Genomic DNA, 25,265 nt, shown 5'->3' with positions numbered 1-25,265 from the left:
GAATTCATACACTGTTATATATATATATACATATTATTCTTTTTGAATATTGTCTTAATTTTTTTTCTTCTATATTTAAAACGGTAATCGAAAGCACTTTTTAATTAAAAAATTATATACGTGATTTCAAAATATTATTAAATCCGTTGTTGTCTCCTTGGAAAAAAATAGTATTTTGGGCCAATTAGACCTGGTATTATGTCCCATACTTTATCTGTTTACTCTAAAGACAGGATGTACACAGGTAAATTGGGCTTTGTACATGATTGGAAGTTGGTCTAGATCAATGGATATTATGTTCCTATTATATTCTATATAAATGTTACGGTGAATGATGTACACGTGGTAAATTATGTCATTCCCCGGTAAAAACCTAAAAATTGGTAATTGTTGTAAGTGTAGACATTCACCGGTTACTGACGTCAATCTCCAGTTCAGTTGAAAAATAACGTTCGATACATTTATGTCGTTGTAAACGATCAGTGATAAGTGGTACACAACAAAGCTTCGTTAGTTACAAATATCATGAAGAAATTAGACAAATAACTATATACAAAATGATTATAAGGAGATAGATAAAACTTTATTTTAAACAATATTTTGGGTGATTTACACATAAAAAGACTTTGTTTTAACGACGAGTTACATCCTAAATGAGTTGAACAATCACGATTATTTTTCCGAGCAACGACGTGTAACTAAACCATTATCGTATAATCGGTAAATGATTTTAAATTAAGTTCGGAGTATAAATTGGATATTAAAGTACTTTATTTTATCTTAAAATAATAAACTGGAACTAGTTTAAAATGATTAGACCTTTTATAATTTTATGTTAAATCACAAGACAATGCATCAATTAGTGTTCATGATTGATAGAGAATATGAAATAATTCGAGTCGTTTGAATCTGAAGCTCGTGAGTTTTAAATTTTTTTATATTCTGTTATATTCATAATCGAATATGTAATATTTTTTAGAATATAAATTAAGTTGATATCAAATATTATAATCACAATCCTTTGAGAAACCAATGAAATTTGTTGACGTGTAAAATGTAAACGTTTGCATAAAAATAACCATGCCAAATATTTTTTTCACGCAATAAGTTATGATTTATGGTTTCTAATGTTATTCAGCGTAACTTCTATTAATCAAATGAGATATAAATGAAAAATAAAGGCATTAGAAGAAAAAAAAGAAAGAATATTCCTCATACTTTTTAAGGAAAATTGTTGAAGAAATAGAAAATTATCCCTTTGTGTTTTACGATCGTTATCGTATCAGATTAGGTGCAAAATTGTAGACTATCTGATAAAAATTATTGTCGGAGAAAAATAATAACAATTGCTCTTGGCGGAAAGAGTATTCATTCTTTTTAGTTTCACTCAGATTCTCTTAGATTATTAATATATATTATGTACCAGTGTTGAGTTGTTTAAAATAAAATGTTTTAAACAGTCATTTTAAACATTTTGTAAACATTTAAACTAAGTAATCAAATTTGCTTTTTTTTTTTTTTTAATCGTTTGAAACATTTGATTAAAACAATATAAAAAATGGTTGTTTAAACAAAAAAAAATATAATTTTTGACTTATTAACTTATTGGTACTATCTACAGATTTTTATTTTAATTTTCTGTAAATAATTATTAATAATAGTTTAAATTAATGTTTTTTTGCATTTTAACTTTTAAGATACACTATGTTTCTATAAGTAAATTAGAGTATGATTCTAGTAGTCAATATTGATACCGTGAAATAAGTGATAATATTAAGTTCCGTTTCTTCTAGTAACAACAAAATAACTATAAAGATAAACAATCTTTTAAATACAGTTAAAATAATACAAAACTAAAATGTAAAGTAAATTTAGAAATTACAATACATATAATAAATATAGATAAAACAAATTTTAAATATGAGACAACTTAAAATAATATAATCACTAAGTATGGTTAATTTGCTGACCTTAAAAATTTCAATTTTTATTTTATTTTGTTAAATATATTTAAATAACTATATTTATAAATTAATAGGTAAATATATTTAATAACAACTATTAGATATTGTAATCACAGAATATATTATGGTACAAGGTATAACGAATTTTCTACTACGAAATATTTCAATATTTGTAAATTTTAATTGATTTTTAGTCCTCTAAAAACAACAGAAACACAGCATTTTATTGTATTCTAACACTTCTAACCACAATAATAATAATAAATTATTATTATATTGCATAAAAACTAAAATATAATATTAATTAACGTTATGTATTTCATTAATATTTATTAGTAGACGAATGCTTCTATTAATTATAATAATATTGAATTATATCGCATCTGTTATCAATATTCATAAGTTTATAAATTACAACATTTTAAACATACTTCTGTTGAACACTTATACTATTTGTATGTTATAGCACAGATTATATGAAAATAATATTATTGTTAATTTGATCTGTGGTTCTACTAGTTAACGGTTAATAGCTACTAGGTAGTTATTATATTATATTTAATTGTACCTCTTTGTTTTCATATATTACATTATCATTAAAAACATGCCAATCATTTTATTCCATTTGAAAACCGATTAAAACGTTTTTCAAATATAGAATTATAAGAGAATGAAAAAAAAAAAACACGTTTCAAGCTCATATACGATTCGCTGGAAAATCTGTTAAAACTGAACGAAAAATGAACGATCGTTGTCGACTCGTGCGCACAGAATGTTCGACGTAACCGTTACGCAACAATCCGCGGAGCTCACCGGCAAAAACTTTTCGCGTTCCCTAGTCCGTTCGATTCGCCGGCCAATCAGTGTGGCGAAATACTTGACCGCATACGGTAACTATCAGAACCTTAACAAGCCGCTGGGGAGGAGGGAAGGATTCGAACGAGCAGGGGAACACCGCGAACGCGATTCTCTGCGGACGTCGTCGAGTAATACGTACGTTACCAGTACCGCGAGTGACGGCCTCGTTGACCGCGGTACGCAGGGGCGGTTCCAGAGCCTTGGTTAGGGGGGGGGCAAGTTATAACAAAAAGAAAACAAAAATTTTTATAACACATATTCAAGTCATCTATTTTTAAAATTGGCAAAAATATCAATAATATTATTTATTTGATTTAGAATATCTACTTTATGATATACATTAATTAGACATAATGCTGATAGTCTATCTTCAGTTATCATTGAACGAAGCAAGGTTTTTAGTCTCCGAAGTGTGTAGAAACTCTTTTCAACCGTCATACCTCTATGACTCTATATACTTGTGCATGTCGTATGATAGTACATATTATAATATGAATTTTTTGTTAACGATATACATTTTTTATTGAATACGGTACGGGCTTGGGAGGAGGCCATGGCCCTTAGTCCCTCCCCCCTGGAGTCTCCCCTGACGATACGATCGGAAAGCCGTCGTGATTGTAACCGAGACGCCCGCGAAACGATCGTTATTAATTAACAGCGCGCGGGCGAACGCGTTTCCTTCCACCCGCACGCGTTGCCCTCCTGGTGCGTTTGTAACCTCCGACGTCGTTTCGCCGACCGAACGTATAAAAACACGACGATTGTCCAATGCGCAACGTTTTCGCACTGATATCGTATCCGAACAAAGGGGTTAACCGCCCCACCGGGGTCGGTTGATTCCGAGTACCGAACGGTCGACGGAAACAATTGCGTTCGAAATGCGCTACAGCGATGTGCCCAGAGGGGGTTGTTGTTCATCCTCTCCCTACCTCGGAAATTTTAACGGGTCTAGAATAAATGATCGCGTAATATTTTCTATACAGTTTAAGTGTAATATCGTAAAACATTTGCCGGGGTTATTTAATGCGAACTAGTGTTATACAATCAATTGTTACCAAAACCGTTGTCTTGTGAAACAAATACGTTCGAAGCACGCGGTAGTAAAAATGTTGAGCCTCCCCCCTCGGGCCTAGACCGAAAAAATATCAAAGCGCGCCCCCCTGAAAATACGCGGATGTGTTAAACGAGAAATTGCGAGTTGTGTAATCGGTATTACAGAAAAAACTACTCGGTTCTAAGACAAAGGCTGCCGTGAGAAATGTTTATTCGAATTCCCGGTACGCGCGTGCATACGCAATAAAATATATTATAACGTTATATTACATGCTGCATTGTGTTTGGTGGACATGATTTATTGCTCGCACGTTCGTTATCGACGTTCGACCAATTACTATATTCTTACGGTCCGGCAGTTTTTTCGCGACGGTAACGATTCAAATTGAGTGTATTCGTGTGATTTCTCGCTGCCCTGGAGGTCTTTTAATCCATTCGCGGTCTCTGTAGGCAGTGTACGACATACAAAAAAAAAAATTCAAATCGAACACTCTCTCTCCCCCCCGAAACTCGTTCGCGGGGTGAATCGACCCGGGTGAAACGTCGTAGCGCACACGCGCGCGTATGGGTACACGAACCTTTATTATTAGTTATTATTATTTATATATGAAAATATGTTTATATTTCTGCGTAGCACTACATCAATATTTTGCGCGTGCATAAAGCATAAGTTCGAGAAATCCCGAGGGACAACGTTTTTCAGTGACACCGAAATGGTGTTATAGACGCGAGGTGTGCACCATTTGTTTTACATAATTATTTTTGCGCGCCGTAAAACAATAACTATATGTCCACCAGTGCTCGTTAAAAAAGTTTCTCGTTTTTATTATTATCATCATCATTATTATTTTTTAACGTATTTGCAGTGCCGTGTTTAAAATGCTGTTGCCCGTCAACAATAACTAGTACAGCACATACATAATGTAGTACGAGAGAATTCGAAATAGGCATCTTTAACAACCATATATCCATTAAAAAGCCACTTGCTTCGCTTATGTTTAACTTTTCCCGTTTCGCAGTGCATTTTTATGTGTAATATTTGTCGTTCATACTAAATCAAAAATAACTGTCTTACTTCATGATTAAAAACGGCTAATATTGCTATATTTAGTCACAAAATATTCCATTGCAAATGTAAAAACATTGATCGACTTTTTTTTCATTCACTGTAGAAAATATTATCACCCTCCACGCTTATTTGCTAGGGCGGGATATTCCCTTCTCCTCTATACCATAACCACTCACAAATACGGCTCAGCGCATTCGTTACGACTACGTGATGTGTATTACCTATACGTTCCCCAGGCAGAGAATATATTTCGCTCTATATTATATTAATAAAATTATAATACGTACTTCAGGACATGGGATCGCGTATACATAATAAATATTAAGTACCGTTAGTGTTATAATGAACACATAATCAATGATACGCGTAATACCAGTAGCGGTTCATACTAAATATGGCAAAAAGTAAAAAAAATGGCCCCTACACTTTTTAATTCTGAACAATATTAATGTAGGAATATAAATTAAAATTTAAAATTCGTATTATTTTTCCTAAATAATAAAAACTTATGCAAATCAGTTGCTAAAAAAAATAGCCACTTTACATTTTTTTTGAAATTTAAAATACATAAAAAATAAGATGGAATTACATACAAATAACATAATTAATTTAAATTTCATTGGCAGTTTTTTTTTGCACATTTGTTAATTATTGCTGTTTAATTCAACTGACGTACTCGATCGTTTTCAATATACAGAATTCTAAGTCCATTTAATCATTCTTCACGCATATTTATGCTTCATAAATAATTTTTCATTCATTTTAATTTGGAAAATGAACGTTTTGCTGTAACAAATGTTACAAGGAGTATCAAAAATAGCATACATGCTGTACATATTTTAGGAAATGTAATTAATGGAGAATTCTCTATAACAAGTAATTCAGTAATTGCTTTTCTCGATGTTCGTTTTGAACTTTCTTCTTTAAAACAAGATTCAAACGATAAAATTTGATCTGCAAGAGCACTAAATAAATCAGAGTAATAATATTCTATCAATTTATTAGCGGAGTTAAAAATTTGTTTGTCAGTGAAATCAATCACCGAATTCGGTTGAATAACTTAAAATATTTTAAATATGTCATTTAAACTGTTAAAAGATTATTTTAATTGTATTATAAAATAAAATCTAATGATTTTAAAATGTTCTTCTATTGAAGTAAAGCATTAATCTGAGAGTATTTCATTATAAAATCGTTTTACTCTTCGGTTTATTTTTTCATGAAATGTATGTGGTACACACGATATTTTTTAGATTTCTATTGCTATTTCAAAAATAAATCATTGTATTATGGCTTGTATTCTTAAAGATTTATTAACACAAAATTAAGCAAAAAACTGAGGTACTCAATTTTTGTTTAGAAGATTGAAGAAATTTTGATACATTTACAGTTTTTAAAACTTTACCTATGAAAGTTACATTAAATACACATTACACATAAATTGAAAATCTTTCATTTAAATTTTTAAATAATTTATTTCGAATATTTCATCCTTATCTTTGTTTCTGTGAATTATTTGAGATAACAATTTTAAAATATCAACGTAATAATGTGGAATAGTTAGAGATTCATACCTTGATGACCAACGAGTTATACACAATTTTTTTTATGTAATTGAAATATCTGATGACCCTGAAGAAAAAAGTAACTGACAACGTTTAATACCACCTATACGAAAAAGATGTATAAATGTTTTCACAGGTCCAAAGAAAGTTTTAACTTCCGTTAATGAATTAATTGCATCGTATAGTACAAGGTTCAAGTTATGTGAAGTACAATGGATAAATTTTGCTAATTTTTGTTTCGATTTCAACCTACCCTGGACGCCTGATATACACCATTTTTGTTGGCAGCCTCATTACTACTGACCATGTTTTAGAATTACCGTTCGAGTCTGAAATAATTCAGATGTATCGAATAACTTGACTTAGTTGATCAATCTTACTAATATATCGAGTAATATTCATTATTATCTTTTTACTTTTTCTAAAATTATTTTATATTTTTCTGGAAAGTTGAGTAACAATAGGCCCATTATTACTTAGCCAAGTGCCTGTAGCGTTTTCACACTTCGCACACAGACACGACACGCCACTGCGTAGTACAATATTATAGTACATATGGATCGTTCACAGTCAAGTGATCGTGTACCTATACGGCATACGTATACGCTTTGTCGGATGCATTTTAGTAACCGCGCTGGACGACGTACGCGTACGGCCCAGTACAAGACGTAAATAAAATATTATAACATATAATCGCAATTTTATACGCGTTTAATATACTTAACGTATATATTAATAGTATCCATGCTCGTGTCACGGGACATTATGTCGTCGTAGTCGTCGTCAGCGGCGAGCTTTTAACGGGCTCGCGGCAACATGCATATATTACGTTATGTAAATCCAACCGCTACATTGAGTTTCGAAGGTTTATTCATTTTTCTTTTTCCGTTCGCTTTTCCTGCAAGCTAAGCCACTTACCCGATTTCGCTGTAATAAATCGATGTCGGAGTGAAGAGACACTCTCTGTCGTCGCCGCGACAAGTATACATGTACACGTATTACCATACCTATATCTAGTGCATCCCTTTTAATGGTTACAACAAAGTTCTCACGCAAACTCCTATCTTTACGCGCACACCTGCGATGCTGTTGCAATCTCCCAGAGTATTATATCTCTCTCGCGGTACAGACCTTGTTCGACAAGCCGTACGGATAACCGATTGATTGATAGCTACACGCGGAGCTTCCACGCATACACCTTAATGTATTACCATATGCGGAGCTAACAAAATAATAAGGTACCCGCACAGCGCGTGGACTTATTCGGTTTTATGGTCGTGGTGGAAGCGAACTGAAAACAAAAACAGTGTTTTGTCCTACTATCGACCCGCGAGACAGAGTATGGCCGAGCAGAGGTACCAAAGTTGGTCCAACGAGATAATAAAACTGCGCAGTAACAATAACTCAGTCCCCCCGCATCGCTACCATCTATTCTTCCCCTATTGTTTTCCGATAAATCCGAACATCGCAGTCCTATTCCCCGCCGTTGACCCGTCCACACGCGTGTATTCCATACCGATTCATCATCTCTGCGGAAAAATGAAAACTCGGACCATTCTTCAGACAAATTACGAATCCACGGGTACGTGGTCCGTAGTCTCGTTGTGACGTTTAATAACGAATATTTCCCGTTCCAGAACAATAAATCGCATGACGATGTGCACACCGATAGATTTCTTTACCACCGCCAAAGCATGGCGCGCGCGTAACTCGGGGACGGGGTTTTTTTTTTTTTTTTGTTCCTTCGCAATATTTTTAACGGCTCGCCGAGAATGTATTATTAATATTACCACTCGAGACGTCGTTATTCTTCGGCTCTGCGTTCAGAACGGCGGTGGTGCTGGGCGGGCACACAACGATTCTTGGCAGGACGGACGGTCGCGTGTGCCGCGGAGGATCGCGCGCGCGAGCGAACACAAGACGAATAGCGGCGGCGCGAGTGGATCGGACGAGGAGGTAGGACGACGACGCACGGCAACAAATCGCCCGTGGACTGATGCGCACCGCGGTCAAAGGTTCAGAACGGAAAAACGCGCCAGAGTTCTATTAATATTTGACGCGTTACGCGATTTATTTTCGTCTCCGTGCATAGGTGATGCCGCGCGCGTCGACAGCGCTTGTCGCGGTGTACCCGTACGACACGCCCGTCGGCCGTCAATTATACGCGAATAGCGTAACACTTCGTACGGGAGTCATGCGACGAGTCAATGGTCCGCGAACGACCGACGAAGAGGTGTAAACGAGAATGTGTCGACGACGGTCTCCGGCAGCGCGGCATGTTCCAGATGTTCTCGAGCGGCCGGGACGCGGATCGCGGGCCCCTAGCGCGGGTTCAAAATTAACCGTCCGGTGTAATTCATTGCGTAACATCGCGCGACAGTAGATCAACGTCCAACGAACAGTTTTATAAATCTGTTCAAAACACTCCATTCGATGTTTTGCTCGTACAACGTTTACCTGATTCATATTCTGTAACCGTAACGTATCGCTTTACGCCGGTAAGAAAATCTGCGGCTCCTCGAGTCTCCGCGCTCTCTCGCACCCTAGGAGCGTAATTTCAATGATAAAACTGGGGGTGCTGAAGCCCTTCTATCTTTTTCATGTTCCTTAATGATTATATGCACCCGCAACCCGTACAATTCTACAGTTACAAAAATATTTGATAAATATTTGAATTGTTCGTTTCAATTTTATACTTTTTTTTACGCATATAACGAATTACCCGTCTGTAAACACAAATGTTTCATCACATGATCACTTTTAGATTCAAGTGAAACGAAGAATATTATGGTTTTATAATGATGTTTGTATTTTATTTTTTAACACTATTTCTCATAGAAATACTGGTCCAAAAGTTTTTTTCGAAGAACTTTTTAGATTTTAAATTGGTATGCCGTGGTACTTTAGATTGATCATTTTTTTTTAAAAATCTTAATAGTTATTCTAGGCTTGGGGATAAAACTGTTCTGAACAGTAAAAATACGCTGTAAATAAGACTTTCACTTTTCAGATTTTAGTTATTTAGTCATAATTCCAAAAGTAATGTGGCTAGAAACTTGAAACTTTTATCCTGTAACAAAGATATTTTTTTTCGTATTTGATAAAAGTTTTATATAGCGATTTTTATTTAAATATAGAACTTCAAAAATAACTAATTTTTTAAAGTCTTTATATAATAAAATTTTAATTTTTAAATATTAAGTGAAAATGTAATATCACCTTACTCATATACGAGTACTTATTTACCGATACTGAAAATTTTTTAAAAATCGTTAGTCTGAAATTTATTTCATTAGCGTTTAAGTAAATTTTTATACCTACAATTTTTACGGATTTTACTGTTTCTATATCAATTTTTAACATAAAATGTTTATTAAAAAAATTTGGTCCATCCGGTCATAATGACATTTTGAATATAGATAAATATTTGGTTAAAACTTAAATTTAATAAAATTGTAAAAAATAAAAAGGTTAAACAGGTTGATAAAAGAAAAGAACCTACCAATAATTAGACTAAAAATGGTAAAATATACCCGTAAATGGTTAATTTTTATACTGAACCTTTGCTCAGAACCGTTTTGATAAAGAAATGACATACAATTTCTTTAGAATTTAGTATATTTACTACTAGGCTTTCAACTCGTCCCGGCTAACCGGCCGATCATTTATTTATCCCGGTTAATAGAAGCCGAGATAAAATAACATTTAATATTATATTATTTAATAATAAATCATAGAATAATATTGTACATTATATTATTATAGTATGGTAATCTAATCACTATGGTTATATACAGTTATAATGTATTTTTGTATTAGCTAATAAATATTTAAATTAAAAAATCATATACTTATTTTGTTTTCATATCAAAATAAAAAAAGTGTCATTCAATATGATAGTTCAAGTTTAGGGATTTCAAAATCTAGTAACCTTACCTATTACTATTATCCAATTCGAGGACCGAAAAAACGAAGGACGAACTTCCACCACCATTATTTAAATAATAAATTTGTATATATATATAATAAAAACTCTGTTTTTCTATATACAACGACTAATGAGTATTTAAATGTAAATTAACATGAACACATTTGGGGGTGCTAATTTTAAAAATGGGGGTGCTAAGCACACCCAAGCACCCCCAAATTGCGCCTATGTCGCACCCCTCTGTGATCCCACTAACACCGGTCCCTACGTCGGTTGAAATAATAATGGAAAAACACACGCACTCTGCACATATTTCAAATCTCATCGATGTCTTCCGGTCCGGTTTATACGCCGCCACCGTTGCGAACGTAATATAATATAATGTATTCCCCTCTTTGGAAGACTATGCCCACGCGCGCGTAACAGTCACAGCCATCGCACCCCATCGCCCCCTCCTCCCGTTTTCCCGGTTCTTAATAGTAATTTCAAGCCGTTCGGTTTGCGAATCTAATGGACGTTGTAACGCACGAATTCCAGCCAATATGACCCATAAAAGTGAAAAATGCGCGTTCTCGGCACCGACCGATATTTGCGCAAAATGCTAAATCGCCCACAGACACATAACAACTGGCGTGTACGTATTGTGTTCACAGGACGACGTTGTACAAAAATGCGTTCGAGATATCATTATCATTCGAAAATCTCATATTTTTTTTCTCGCGAAAACGACAATATACGAGTACAATAATACATGCTCGAACGTTCACATGGTCGTCCACAGCGTCTGAATAAAAACGTACGGAGGATCGGGCGTTTATCGTGTTTTTATCGCAGTAGAATCTCAGTCGTAATGCGGAATATTTATACTTATCTGTTCTAAAACGTTATATGTATATGGCAAATAGAGTATTTGGAAAATCGTTCAAAAAATATTACTGCTAAACGGATTTTACCGACTGCCTATATTATACTATTACACTCACGTGAACTAATGCAGTAATGCGTAATGGTCGTGCGTGCTCGAGCTCTCGAATGTAACGCGCGTGCTCTAGACGCGAAACGTATACCTGCGATAAAACATTTCGATGCTGCAACGTCCAAATGAATAAAGATAACAAAACTTTTTTTTTTTTAATTTTTTACCCTTTTACCTACATATCAGTCACACAAGACTCCCATACGTACATAATATTATACACGCATGCACACATACACATATGTAAAATGTACGTAATAATAATATGTAATAAAATGCAAACTATACGCGATGTCTATTGCAGGGTAAAGATATACGCTCGACAGCATACAATATATTTATTTTTTTTTTAAGTACACTTTGTTTTATTATTTTTATCCGAACGTGAATAAATTCGAGTGCGCGCATATCATGTTATGTACGTGTGTACATGGGTGTACAATACGACGTACTATTGGCGTACGGTTTCATTTTTGTTCTGCGCACCGAGCGAGAAATAACAATAAATTTGCGACACGAGGCCATTTTTGTCGATTGCAGCCGAAACTTTTCTCTTGCTCCCGTTATAATAGTATACCTACCTAAAATATTATATGGGATCAATTGGAGAGTAAGTCGCATTGCTGCTCGTAAATCAAACGGGACTACGAATTTATTTTTACCGTAAACCTATTGTTCTATAAGATCTGATAAGTTTTTAAAATGTTTACATCGTCCGGAAAGTTTTGAAATGTCCTAGTCTCAAAATATTCTCATCTGATTCGAGAGCACCACCAGTTGTCAGTGGGAGTTTTTCTTCGTAATATTTTTGTTTTTCTTTCTCTTCTGGCAGTGACCGACAATGAGATGTGAATTTACTATTTTTCCAGTCTGAACGAAAGAAAAGTTTGATCAAGAATGTACAATAACTTATCCAATGCGTGTAACAAAAAACCAAAGTTGTCCCTTCAGCGCTAAGATGGTGATGTTTTCCTTTTTTTTTTTAAAAAGCACTTACAAAATGTATGTCAATCAAAATCTAATCAACTGTTTTCTGCGGAAATTCTCTCGGGAGATTAAGATAGGAGATCGAAGATCAGAAAATTGACGATTGTGATAAGTTTCTTAGCTACAATAAAACTTCGCGTTTGATCAATGTCACCAAGTAATTTCTTCGATTGTATTCTGTATAACTATACGTTCAATAAATGATGAACTGACAAAGGAACGGTAAATTATATGAAAACCGTTCTACACACGACCGGTGTTTTCAAACTGATTTATAAGGGAATTTTTCGATTCTGATATTTCAAAAATTGCATATAACGATACGGAAAATATAGAAAATAAGTTTTTTCGAAATTCGTTTTGACTCATGTCCAAATGAGGATTTACTCTTTGATTTCTCATAATCGTCTACCGTGCGTACATATTTTGTACGATTATCACTAGTATTGTTATTTTTAGTCTTGTTTAGTCGTCAAACCAAGCACATAACTACACACACTTGCACGCACGCACTCACACGCACATAAACACACAATTGAGTAGCAGCTGAGTATCGTTGTATTGGCAAACGATTCACGGACGGGACTCGAGTGGAGTGCAAATCAAATATGCGATGACTAGATGTATACGATTTGCGATCTCGAAACCACCACGAGAACTGCGTCGAGTTTTATTTGTAGATATTCGAAGTAGGCGTGTGATGCTTACGGTATGTTACCGGGAGAAATCGTTCAAATACCCGTCTGATTCACGGTACGATAATGTATACGAAATGCTTTGGCATCTACTAGACGTACTGCTCGATTTAATGTTCGGGATTAACGAGAGAGGGGAAAAAGCGTCATTAAAATAAACCACGTTTGAGTTCTTCGTCGAGCGAGCGATTTTCGACAATGGACTACACATAAGGAAACCGTTTGTTTACCATCCACGAGTGCATTATGTGTGTGTGTGTGTGTGTGTGTGTGTGTGTGTGTGTGTGTGTGTATACGCATACTATTGCGTATCGCGATGTGTATTCGCCGTAAATTTACCGGAAACGAATGGAACTGTATCAACCTCTGTACGGCGCGTTATAAAACGGTTACACGTGACTGCAGCAAAACCGTGTTGACCGTTCAGCTACGTTGTCTCGATGCGAGTAGTCAAGTTGAGGTCGCACAGCAGAGGTACATTTCAATGAATGATAACAATACCCTAGGGTATGCCCGAGGAAAATTGGAAAATCTCGTCCAATACGTTGCAAGACAATTATAATTACCGAGGTCGAAGAGAATGATTAGTGTTTTACCGCTCTGTCGAAAATAAAATATTCCGTAATAAAATACGTGTTCAAATAACGAGTATTCACAATAGATTATCATTTTTATTTATTTTTCTTGATATCATAATATCAAGTAGTACACAGTATTTGTATAAAACTAACGCTACAGAGCACTACTATGTAAGTATGAAATCAATATAAAATCAATAATTGTAGCTATAGTCTTGAGTGAGCTATATCCATGGACAGAAATATTCATGATATTTGATGATAGGGAGACGAATCTGTGTAAAGTACTCGTATAATTAATAATTGTACAGCAAAGCCTGTATAATATAGAAACGGTCGAGACCGAATATTTTTTCCATTTTAGATATGTTTCCATGTAACATAGGTCAAAGTTACAATAATTATTTTTTATTTTACGCATACTATTTATTCAATTTTATTAAAATTTTACTATACATAAGTACTTATTTTAAAATTAAAAATTATATATTTAGAAATTACAATAAATTTGTAATTACGTACTCTTTCGAAATTCATCTAAAACTTTTATAACTTTTCAACCCGCTATTTGAATACCATGTGACATTTTTTCAGCAATTTTACGTGATTTATATTGTATGATTGGTTCTGAAGTTTTTTGCTTTAGCACTGACAAACCACTCCCTAGTTAAATTATTTATTTTTTCGTTTGCGTTTGATTTTGGTTTTATTTTTATCCATAATTTCCTAAAATATAAATTATATTATAAGCAGATTTATATCTTAAATATTTCATTAATTTGTATAGTTACACTTACCGTTCATTCATTGTTTTTTTTGTTCTTTTTTTTTGCTTAAGTATGTTATAGACTTGACTTTTTCAACACTTGAAAAGTTCAAAAATTTGTTTTACTGCTAATTTATCTTTTTCACTAGATTCAATTAATTTTAATTTTTCATTTAAAGTTAAACATTTAACAAACTGAGTTATGCGATAAAAAAAAATAAGTAAATACAAAAACTTTATGCAGTCCGAAACGCTATAAGAACAAAACTCTACTACAAGTTACAACACTAACGAAATAATAAATGTAGAGCAACGAAATAATCCTTATCAATATTGATTTTATTTATTAACTGATCATTTTCAAATAGGTATTTCCATGATAAACAGGTACATGATAAAAATATTGTTTCCATTTCCACGTTGGACAAGTTCCATCTTACTCAGAGTATGATGTATTTAAAAATGTATTAGAGTCGTCGGGACCGAATTATTTTTTTTAATAAAAGACAGATTTCCATATTATTCAGATTCCATATTACACAGGTTTCACTATATTCAGTGGCGTATACATAAATTTTGTATGGAAGGGGGGGTCATTTGCAAAAAACTCATTATTTTTATTTTATCATTATTTTTTGTTTAGGTTTCTAACGCCCTCACACTAAGAACATTATCCTATAACATTTAAAAAAAGGTCTAGGGGGATCTGGCCCCAATACCATTCCTTTGTATATGTCACTGCCTGTATTAACAATATATTGTTAATATTATTGATTAAAAAAGATTCTGTAATTTTTCGAAGTAGAATCAATATTGTTATTTACGACTATTGTAAAGCGTTTTCTAATTAGTACTTCATTAAACCGTTCATTATTATACATTGTCATTGCAATGTATGCAAAGTTCAATGCATCGAAAACGTTTTATTTTGCAAAAAATATATACATTATTTACGTTCTAATTAATACAGAATTTAAAACGAAGCTATAACAGTAGGCACAACGTAAGTTTTATGAATAGAATAATCACCGAATCAAATCACTGAATAAATAACTATCGAATCAATAGTATTTACTTTTTTTAATTGTTGAATATTGGAATAACGCTAAAAGCTATGGGGATACAAATATATTATATATTTTAATAAACGAAGAATAGGCATAGTCGCTGCGATATTGATATGAGTGCGAGACTAAGTATTTCTTTCATGGAATACCTTCTATTTATAGATATGTTCTTTGAAATATTTATCATGAGGATGGTTGGACGTTTAATGGAAAACACGAATATTCGTTTTTCATTACTCAATTTTTTACTCGTTTCGGCTAAATATCCTTTCGATTAATTAATTTGTACATGAATTTATAGTGTTTTTGCTATGGATCTAATTTTACCTTTACAATAAAGTATAATAACAATTGTTTGTTATTTAATTTCCTTACGGTTTAGTAATTTTATCATTTTCACTGCGGCAACAGAGGAAATATTCAGCGTTTCAATGTCGTTTTCGTTGCATTCTCATACATACCATACATCACTCGGTGAAATATCAAAATTGTAAATGTTATTTATTAAATTATATGAAACGCATACAACGCATTTTTCTTTATTATCGATTCATTATCTATTACATAAAAAATAGGATCAATATTTCTCGGTATCAATTAATAGAAATGATAAGCATATTTATGGCTATCACAAAAGACAATACGACTAATTTCTATACAAATTATAGCATAACTTTGATGAATTAACAGTAAATGTTTTTATTTGAAATTCGAAAAAAGTTTTATTTAATTGTATTTTGTACAATACATATTTCCACAACAGTTTTTCTAATATATAATACCAATGTTGAGATTTATTTAATAAACACGAATAATAGAAGCATTTACCTCTTCTGTTGGTCATAATAATGTATTTTTTTTTTTAAATTAGGGAATAAAGTATTATTTTTTGATTGTGAGTACCTATATATTTCTGTACACATGATATAAAAAGGATTGATTGTTAACAAAAATACTGGTTGGTATTGTGTTTTTTTTTTTTTTACTTTTTTACCCTCCGAGGGATTTTTTATATTAGATTTTACGATAATGTTTTTTTTATAGTATTCATTTGTCATGAAATAACGAAATATTGAAGTTTACGTAATGTAAAAGCCGGAAATTAAATGTTGTGAAAATTGTTATTATTTACTTGAGTAAATAAACGGATAGTGCGTTATAATGAATGTAAATAATTAATGCGTTTTTGTAGTGGGAGGGAAAAAATCAACGAACGTGTCTTATGTATGTTATATACTTGCAATGATTTATCTAATTATAATATACTTTTAAATTCAATTTCACTGGCTTATCACGTAATTATGTGTAATTAAACTTCACAATATACGAGTATATGATACATTCCACAATTTTTATTACATTTACAATAGTACAACGCGTTTAATTGTGGGTATTAAACACGTGTTTTCATCGCATACCCACGTCAATGCAATATTCACAGTATATTTCGTATTAAGCCACAAACGTGCGTACAACTGAAACGTTTCAAATATCCGACGACGGTGTATTGTATTATATATCATAGACGTTTTCCATTCCAATTATGCGCGTGTCAATGTTTATATGTTTATTCAACGAGACTAATGCACAGAGGAACTGTGCAATTTTTACTAAACATTAATCAAAATCCTACTTGTCGCGATTACATACCATACTGCTATTCAATAATATGTTATATACACATGCTGTATCGACGCGGGAAATTAAATGGAATAAATGGCACTAATGATGACCGAACGCCGCTTCCATTCTAAAATAATACGAGGTCGTGTATGGGATAATATGTAAGAGACGTAAACAATTACAATTATATTTAAAGAGCCGACTGCCTTGATATTATATACTTTACACCGCGTCATTTATATTACATGCGTGTACATACTTGACAAGTCGCTCAAAGAATATTATTGTCTTTACATAGTGTAGCGTACGATAAGTGAATTCCGTTCGGTCCTTCCTATGTGCTTGCTCGTTCCTCCCGAAACAATAATATAATCTTATGCACACTAAACAAAGATTCTCAGCGAACTGTTTGTTCGTCTTATCGATTTATTTTATTTTTTATTCTCGTGGTTGCTAGCTTTTTGACAATATCTTTCGTTATCTTGTAGGAGAGAGGGAGAGGGAGTGAGGTATAGAGGGAAGAGAGAGATAGAGAGAAAGAAAGGCGATAGACGTCGAGGGATATTTGAGGATGTCATGCACGCGTACAAGGACGATGGTGGTGGAGACGAGTTGGGGGTAGGGAGGGTATATCGTGTACATACATATATATATATATATATTATATGTACTGAAAACGGATCTCGACCGAAAAAGCTGCACACGGATTGTGTGAGCTGCAAACAAACTTTTGACAATGTAATAAAATCGTATTATACACCTCCGGTCTTGATTGCCACCACCACTACTACCACCGCCACTGCCTTCTACTCACCACCAATCGCTCATGTACATTTACCCTTCCCTCCGTTACACGAACGCGTGCCCGCACACTCCCGCTCTGCATACCGTCAAACAGTCCGTCACGACGGTGACAAACGGTTTACAAAACGGTAAAACCGTTTGCGTGGACTAATAATGATGATGATAATAGTAATGACAATACTAACAATATTATTAAAATTATAATAATTAATGTTTGTTTGCAGCGATTATTACTTGACGGTCAGTCGCACGATTGAAATTATTGTTTCGAACCGTCCACCGTCGTAATCGCGCGGCGGCGACAACATATTACATTATTTACATATTTACGTATAAAACGGCCACAAACGTTATAATATAAGTGACTAATGTACGCACTGCGACGGATGGAATTAAACGGGACCCAAATTATAATCTATACTTACGTTTCAATTTAATTGCTTGCCCGCAGCGCCTTTTCCGAATTATTAAGCGAAATAATATCGTATTTATGTATATGCTGCAGCAGGTACACCTTCGTCGTATAATTATTACTACCATGGAAAAGCAACGCACCGAAATCTAGGACGCGGGTGGTGTTGACGAATATTGTATTACGCGCGGCTACCGGCTTAACTCGAGCAATCGTTTCCTGTCAAAAATTTAATTATTCCGGGGGTAAATAAATTACGTTTAAAACACCAAAAATAAAAGGTCATACATTTTCCCGATTCATGTGTATATTCATGTATTCAAGGATATGAACGAGTGGGTGGGTTAATCGTGCATGTACACGTCAGCGTGTATGCGTCTACAATTCGTGTGCAGCATAATATAGCTCATAATAATAATATTCGTTTTTATAATAAATATATAACTGCCGATGTATGCAAATTTTAATTGAAAAAGAGTAATTGATAAAACGATTTATCGAACGTAATAACAATAATAATAATAATAGTACGGAGACGATAAGATCAACATACTGCAACAGTGCAACTCGTACGCCTTCAAATTCCGTCAATGCCTGAAACAAATTTATCGTAATTATTTTTCGCGATTCATCAAGTCTCGTGTTGGAATTCACGAAAGACAAAGGATATTGATGAAATTCTTATACGATAACGACTGCGGTTGTAAACACGGAATCCGCTAAACTGTAAAACTATACATACATATATATTGTGCTGACATGCTGCGGAACGAGCAGAATAATGACAATGCATAAATTCATAAATATGCGTTTGTATGCTTCCGTGTCGTTTTGGGTTGTATATTTTCTACTTTCAACAAAGAGAGAGAAAATAAAAGTATAATTAATAATTGTCTACCCTTGTAAAACAGTTGAAACTACTAAGTCCGTGTACACGTGTTCAATACAATAAACAGTGACCACACATGACACGGCAATTATTATAAGTGAGGGTTTAATCTTATACTTGTGGATGAAAAGTTTCCGAGACAAACGAAACGAATTGAACGTTTGAATTTGAAAATCTAGGTTTTGTGTTTATTTATTTTTATTTTTTTATTAATGATTGTTCGTTTTGTTTTTTCCTTTTATCAATATTGCTCTACCTAAAGGTATTTCGAAAATGTTAATAGACGTTCATGTTTTGTAAACGTTCTGTTTATTGGACGTCTCTGTGGTGTGATTGTTTTTAATGGTCGAAACGATTAATATTATAAACATCCATTATTTTATCATTCTATTTTAAACTAAAATTTATGTTATAAGTTTCTAGGCGTTTGTTTCCAAACGATGGTAAAGCTTAATTTATGGTCATGTATACCGTACAATTGAAAAATCGCTGAAAATAAATACGCCATTTTTGTAAGCGGAAAACAACGTGCGTGTTTAACTATTGCAATTAGAAGTGAATGGTTAATTTGTTGAGTCCTATACTCCTATATTGTCGTATTAATTTCGATGACGTCGTTGGGCCGACCAACGAAATTTGGCACTCTTTGAAACGAATTCACGAATTTTCCGTAACAAGTAAATACACCTAAGAAATTTGTCTTATAGCGGTGAAATACCATACGCATATGAACAGTGTGTGTGTGCGTGTGTATATCTTAAACAGTATTGATTGGGTGACAGCCAATGGAATATAAAATTAAAATAGCTAACAAAACGAGGAGAAACGTTACCTGCAAGGCTGTGTTAATATTTTTTTTCTACATATTTCGTACGGAATATTTTTACATTTCTGTTTAATTACCGATTATTTTTATGTGCGAGTTTTTTGTTTTATATTTTGGCACATAAACATGCATAAAACAATACGTAGCGCGTTGGCGCATTCCCAAATACCCACCGGAGGAGTAACAGTAGTAACACACACACACACACACACACACACACACACACACACATATACGCGCGCGAATGATTAACTTTTAGAAAACTAATGAAGTCTGACACATAGACTATAACGTAACTAATCTGTTTGTCTTAAATTTCTGGAATAACTCGAAAACATTATTTAGAACACTCGTCGGCGGAATAGCTTATGTTTTGACGGCGGTCGTTAAGAGTAAAACATCGTGAATATATTTTATCGAGACATTTCGCGTTTGAATCGATACAACAGTGTACATGTTTAACGCTTTTGATGTTCGTATCCGGTAAAACGTCTAAAAAAAAAATTAAACCGAATGAATTCTGTATATAGAGACGTAGCTGAACGGCGTAATATCGTTCGTATGATTACGATCGGGGAGGATAATATTCTTCGAAACGTCCGTTTTAAGTTGCGATTTAATTATTTCCATAACGTTCGAGTAATGTTCAATCGGACGGATGCCCATACTCCGTACATCATACATCACGGACATAATAGGCCACTTCAATCATACTTGCGAGCCACGAGTATTTGTTCAACGCTCACGACGTGCACATAAATGTCGAATAAATGCTGCTCGTAACAGTTATGCGCACCAACGTTTGCACAACATTGCAGTACATAGCTGATTAAATAATACGCAATATTTTACGAACGCGTTTTTATAGATATTGTTGCGACGTAACGTTTTGAGATCACCGTCCTAATTGTAATACGAATTTTTTATTTATTTTTTTTTTTTTTTTCCAGGAAAATGTTCATTGGCGGTCTTAGTTGGCAGACTAGTCCAGGTAAGATTTAGACTGTTATTATTTTATTATTATTTACGTTTGCAACGCATGTGTTGTTATTGTTGTTAATGGAGCCGAGACAAAAATTATATTGGCCGAATTGTATGATTTATTTTTATTCTCAAACAGAAGCACGTTCGTGCTTTACCTCTGATACCACAACACTACGGTATATACAAAATGTAGGTGGGTGTACGGTTCATAATTATCAAATAAATGGTTAATGCACGTCTGTCACGAGTCATGAGTAAATATTATAATATTATTATTATGCGCACGGGTGTCGTCGTTTATAGCAACCGCTGAGATCAAAATGTTTGCGTTTTACAAAATTAGCCGCTCTGAATCCCATGCGTACCTGGGTCTTGTTGAAATCCTCTTCTCACCGACAAACCATAAGTAAACTAGTTTGAAAACAAATTTAAAACGTATACCTCGGTAGTAAATATTATTATATTAATACTCGTTTACGTACATTTTTCAACAATATTCGTACTCCCCGAACGAAGATATTTTATATCTTACGACGATATAATTGTTTGTGCTCCGCAAGTATAATAAAGACTAGGATTTAAATTTGACTTTGTATCGTACGTAGTGTTTAAACAATATTTAATACAACTGGTTTTTATTTTTCGTGTTTTTTTTTTCTTTTAACCACTCGCGGCGGAGAGATAGAGTTTTTGAAAATATATTCAAGAGCGGACTTTGTTTTTATTACGAGGATACGAGCCAAGTGTGAAAGTGAAAAGTGCTAACGAGGGACAATGTTCAAGTGGTCGTAATTGTAAATTGGCTGCTCAAAAAGGATCGGAAACACAAAATCGGATTTGAAAATGAAAAAAAGACTCGTCTTTTTAATACGGTTTAGGTATACATACGGATATACTTCAAACGACGTGAGGTATTTTTCGTTTATTTATTTTTTTGTGTTAAAACACACAGTTGGCTGGATTTCACGCGAAAAATATTCAAACGATATCGACCGCGGATACTATTTGTACACTTAACTACACTTCACGCTTCCTCCGCGGTGCCGTTCTACCTTCAACTATCTATAGCACACTGTAGCATATTATCATTTTTGTATCGTTCATCGATCAGATCCAATACATCCGGATCTCTATACGCGAACGCGGTACAATACTTAACGACTGCAATATTTTTATCATTTATTTTATTTTTCAAAACTCTGTGTCTAATCCGTTTACGTCTAACGACCGTGCGTGGTGAACTATGTTACTTGGCTAGCATTCAGAACGTTTTCATTAATGCGATGCCGCCACCGTCGCCGGTATCTTGAACGCGCGCGCACGCGTCTGTGCCCTATTCCCGTTTTCCGTTTTCTGTAAATAATTGTCTCTCTTGTCGTTCGGGAGAATAATCGAAAAAAAAAATAAAAACAAAGCGTATATTATATATTGTACACATATGCGACGTGAAACAACAATATAAAACACAAGATATCGAGGATGGAGAACAAATAACTCATTACAATCGTAAAGCGACGGACGTGTTCGGAATAAAGCGTAGCGGCAGCGTCGGCATCGTCGTTGTCGACAGAAGGGGACTATGCGTGCGGTGTCTTCACGTCTGACAAACTACTTATATCTGTAATAAGAATATGTAAAATATTACGTGTAGTCGTATATGCCAAAACGATCGGGCTGTACGGCGTCCGGTAAGAGAAAGAGAGAAAAAGAGAGACGCTGTGTCGGTATGATTGTTTTTACCTTAGAAAATTAGAATATTACGGTTTACGAGTCACACCGTATACAATAAATCGGTGTATATGTACAGAGTGCTCTTTCTCTTTCGCGAACTACATACATGTCGGAATAATACGAATATTCGTGTATTATTCTAACTGGAATTTGTTTACGATATTTTCGGAGTAGACGAGAGCGATCTAAGAATAGATAAAAACTTATATACACTTATCTACAGCATCGCAGCTTTTGGTATTTCTTACAAGATTTTTATCTAGAATACAAAACACGCATCACTCATATCTTTTAGATCGAATTGGTGACAAAAGTTTCGTCCTGTGTGCAATAATATATATATATATAGGTATATATTAAAGTCTTAACAATAATATATACACCTGGTGACAACGATTTCTCTAATTTCTTGTTGTCACGACGAAAATTACGCGTCTCAGCCGCAGTGGATCCCCAAGCGCGGAGGCGGCGACGCTTCAATAATATTCGCTCACTGGTTACAGGTATATTTCATGCATAAGTATACATATTTTTATATTTCGAAACACAATGTTGATATAATAACATTCCGTCTATTACGGCGTGTCCGTCAATTAACCCACCACTGATGGGGTGACGTGATTGAATAGTTCGAAACGAATCGGGTGTCGTACGGACAAAAGATTGAGATTTACGATTTATATTATAATATTATATATAACGATATACGGCAATATTATAGTATAACTTGTAACGAACGTTATCGACGGTCAGGAACGCACAACCGTCGTGCAATCGCTATGTGATGTACAGCACACTACGGACGCGGTAATGTATTCTGGACCCGCATAACATTAAACTAATATTTCTCTAAACAATATTATAGTTTTTCATCAGCTCTACACGTGATGTGTTGTCATGCGTGTGATATTAAATTATAATTAATTATATTCGTGATATAATATATCGTGTCGACGAAGTGCTATGCGCGCCAATGGTCCCGTTCAATGACAAAACCCGTGAAAAAACAATCGGTTTTCAACCGTTCTATTATCGCCATACACGATTACCTTACCATTGCTGCAGGTCAGGGATGGGCAACTCAAAGTTACTAAAGGGCCAATTTTTAAAAAATTAAAATCTAGCGGGCCAGAGCGTAGGAAAAAAAAAAGGTCATTCAAAATAGGAATTTTAATTAGCATTTATATACTTGGAAATAATAAATTCAACACACTCGACAGTACGATACGAATGATACGAAGAAACTGATATAGTTAAATAGTTCGGTATAAACAGCTATGGTTGAAAGCTATACTTATACAAAAATATGACATTTAGACATTTCACGATGTTTAACACCAAATAACAATTATTATATCGATAAGTTAGAGTATAGACGATAAAGTTTAAAATGGTTTGAAGTAATTTTAAAACATAGGCCATATAAAAAAGGCTTGCGGGTCGCTAGTTGCCCACGCCTGTTATAGTATAACAACATCGCAGCTCTTTTTCGCTTAATTTGACGTTTTATCACTTATGTTTTGTGATTCAGCATTGAATGCGAAATAGCGTTCGTTTTATTTATTGTAATACTAACCGTTGATCCCGCGTGAAATCAATGTTTGACATACGATCGACACGTGTTAACTGCGCAAACTCACACGAGGTATTTGGCAGAGTTTCTAAAGTGTTGGGAGGGGGGGGGAAAGAAGAGTAAAAATTAAATGTTTCGACGCGTGCAGCGTACATATTAACGTAGAAATGAAGCGGAACGATCAGCGTGAACAAAAAATAAATTGAAAAAGGTAGTAGTTTCGAGACGAACAAAATAAATAATTTAATTAATATTCGTCTGGAACAAATAAATTGACGAGGTTGAGTATAATATATGAATTCTGAAACGTCGGTTAACGAGAATAATTCATAAAAAACATACATTTATAAGAAGAAGAAAAAGAACAAACCTTGGTGGAATAAATTCTATTAAATTTCAGCAGAATAGATCTATAATTTATATAGGTCCAATATTTTAAAGACTAATTAAGTCATGTACTTCACTCGAGGGACGAGTTTCGTCCACTATTATTTGATTCCATATCAATACTAAAAATATTTTCAACATGATAAACTTTAAGTTTTAAACATTAATTTTACTGTTCCAAAATTTGAAGCCATCAAGCGGTGCAAATTAAAGCTGATACACGAACCTTATAAGTATACTTGGTGGCTATACTGAATTAAATGTATAAACTTAAGAGTTGTTGCAATTACTTACGCTGGGTAAATAATTTATTAAATTCTACAACAGATTGCTCCAAATATTGACCTCGATTCTTTTGATGTTCCTATATCATTTAGCGTTTAAATTTTAGATTCTATGTTAGTACAAGCAAATTGTGTTTGTACCTTTGCCATAGTAAAATGTACATGTTGATTTTATCGCATATGAATATAAGTTTAGAAGTAAACTAAAATCATTCGATTTCTTTTTTTAGATAAAAAAATAACTTG

General features: G+C 33.8%; 1 protein-coding gene across 6 annotated transcripts in view; it reads left to right on the top strand.

The window, feature by feature from the left end:
• Positions 1-25,265, top strand: part of LOC112683261 (RNA-binding protein Musashi homolog Rbp6) — a 433,196-nt gene that overhangs the window by 17,115 nt on the left and 390,816 nt on the right. For all 6 annotated transcript variants that reach the window (XM_025554187.1, XM_025554184.1, XM_025554190.1 and 3 more), the window contains exon 2: positions 21,011-21,051. In XM_025554187.1, coding sequence (XP_025409972.1) covers positions 21,011-21,051 — 41 coding nt within the window. The remainder of the gene's footprint in view (positions 1-21,010; positions 21,052-25,265) is intronic.

Source organism: Sipha flava, unplaced genomic scaffold (assembly GCF_003268045.1).
Source record: "Sipha flava isolate LNK unplaced genomic scaffold, YSA_version1 222_pilon_pilon, whole genome shotgun sequence".
Taxonomy (NCBI): domain Eukaryota; kingdom Metazoa; phylum Arthropoda; class Insecta; order Hemiptera; family Aphididae; genus Sipha; species Sipha flava.
Note: the sequence above shows the minus strand (reverse complement) of the source record. Positions and strands in the feature narration are given on the sequence as shown.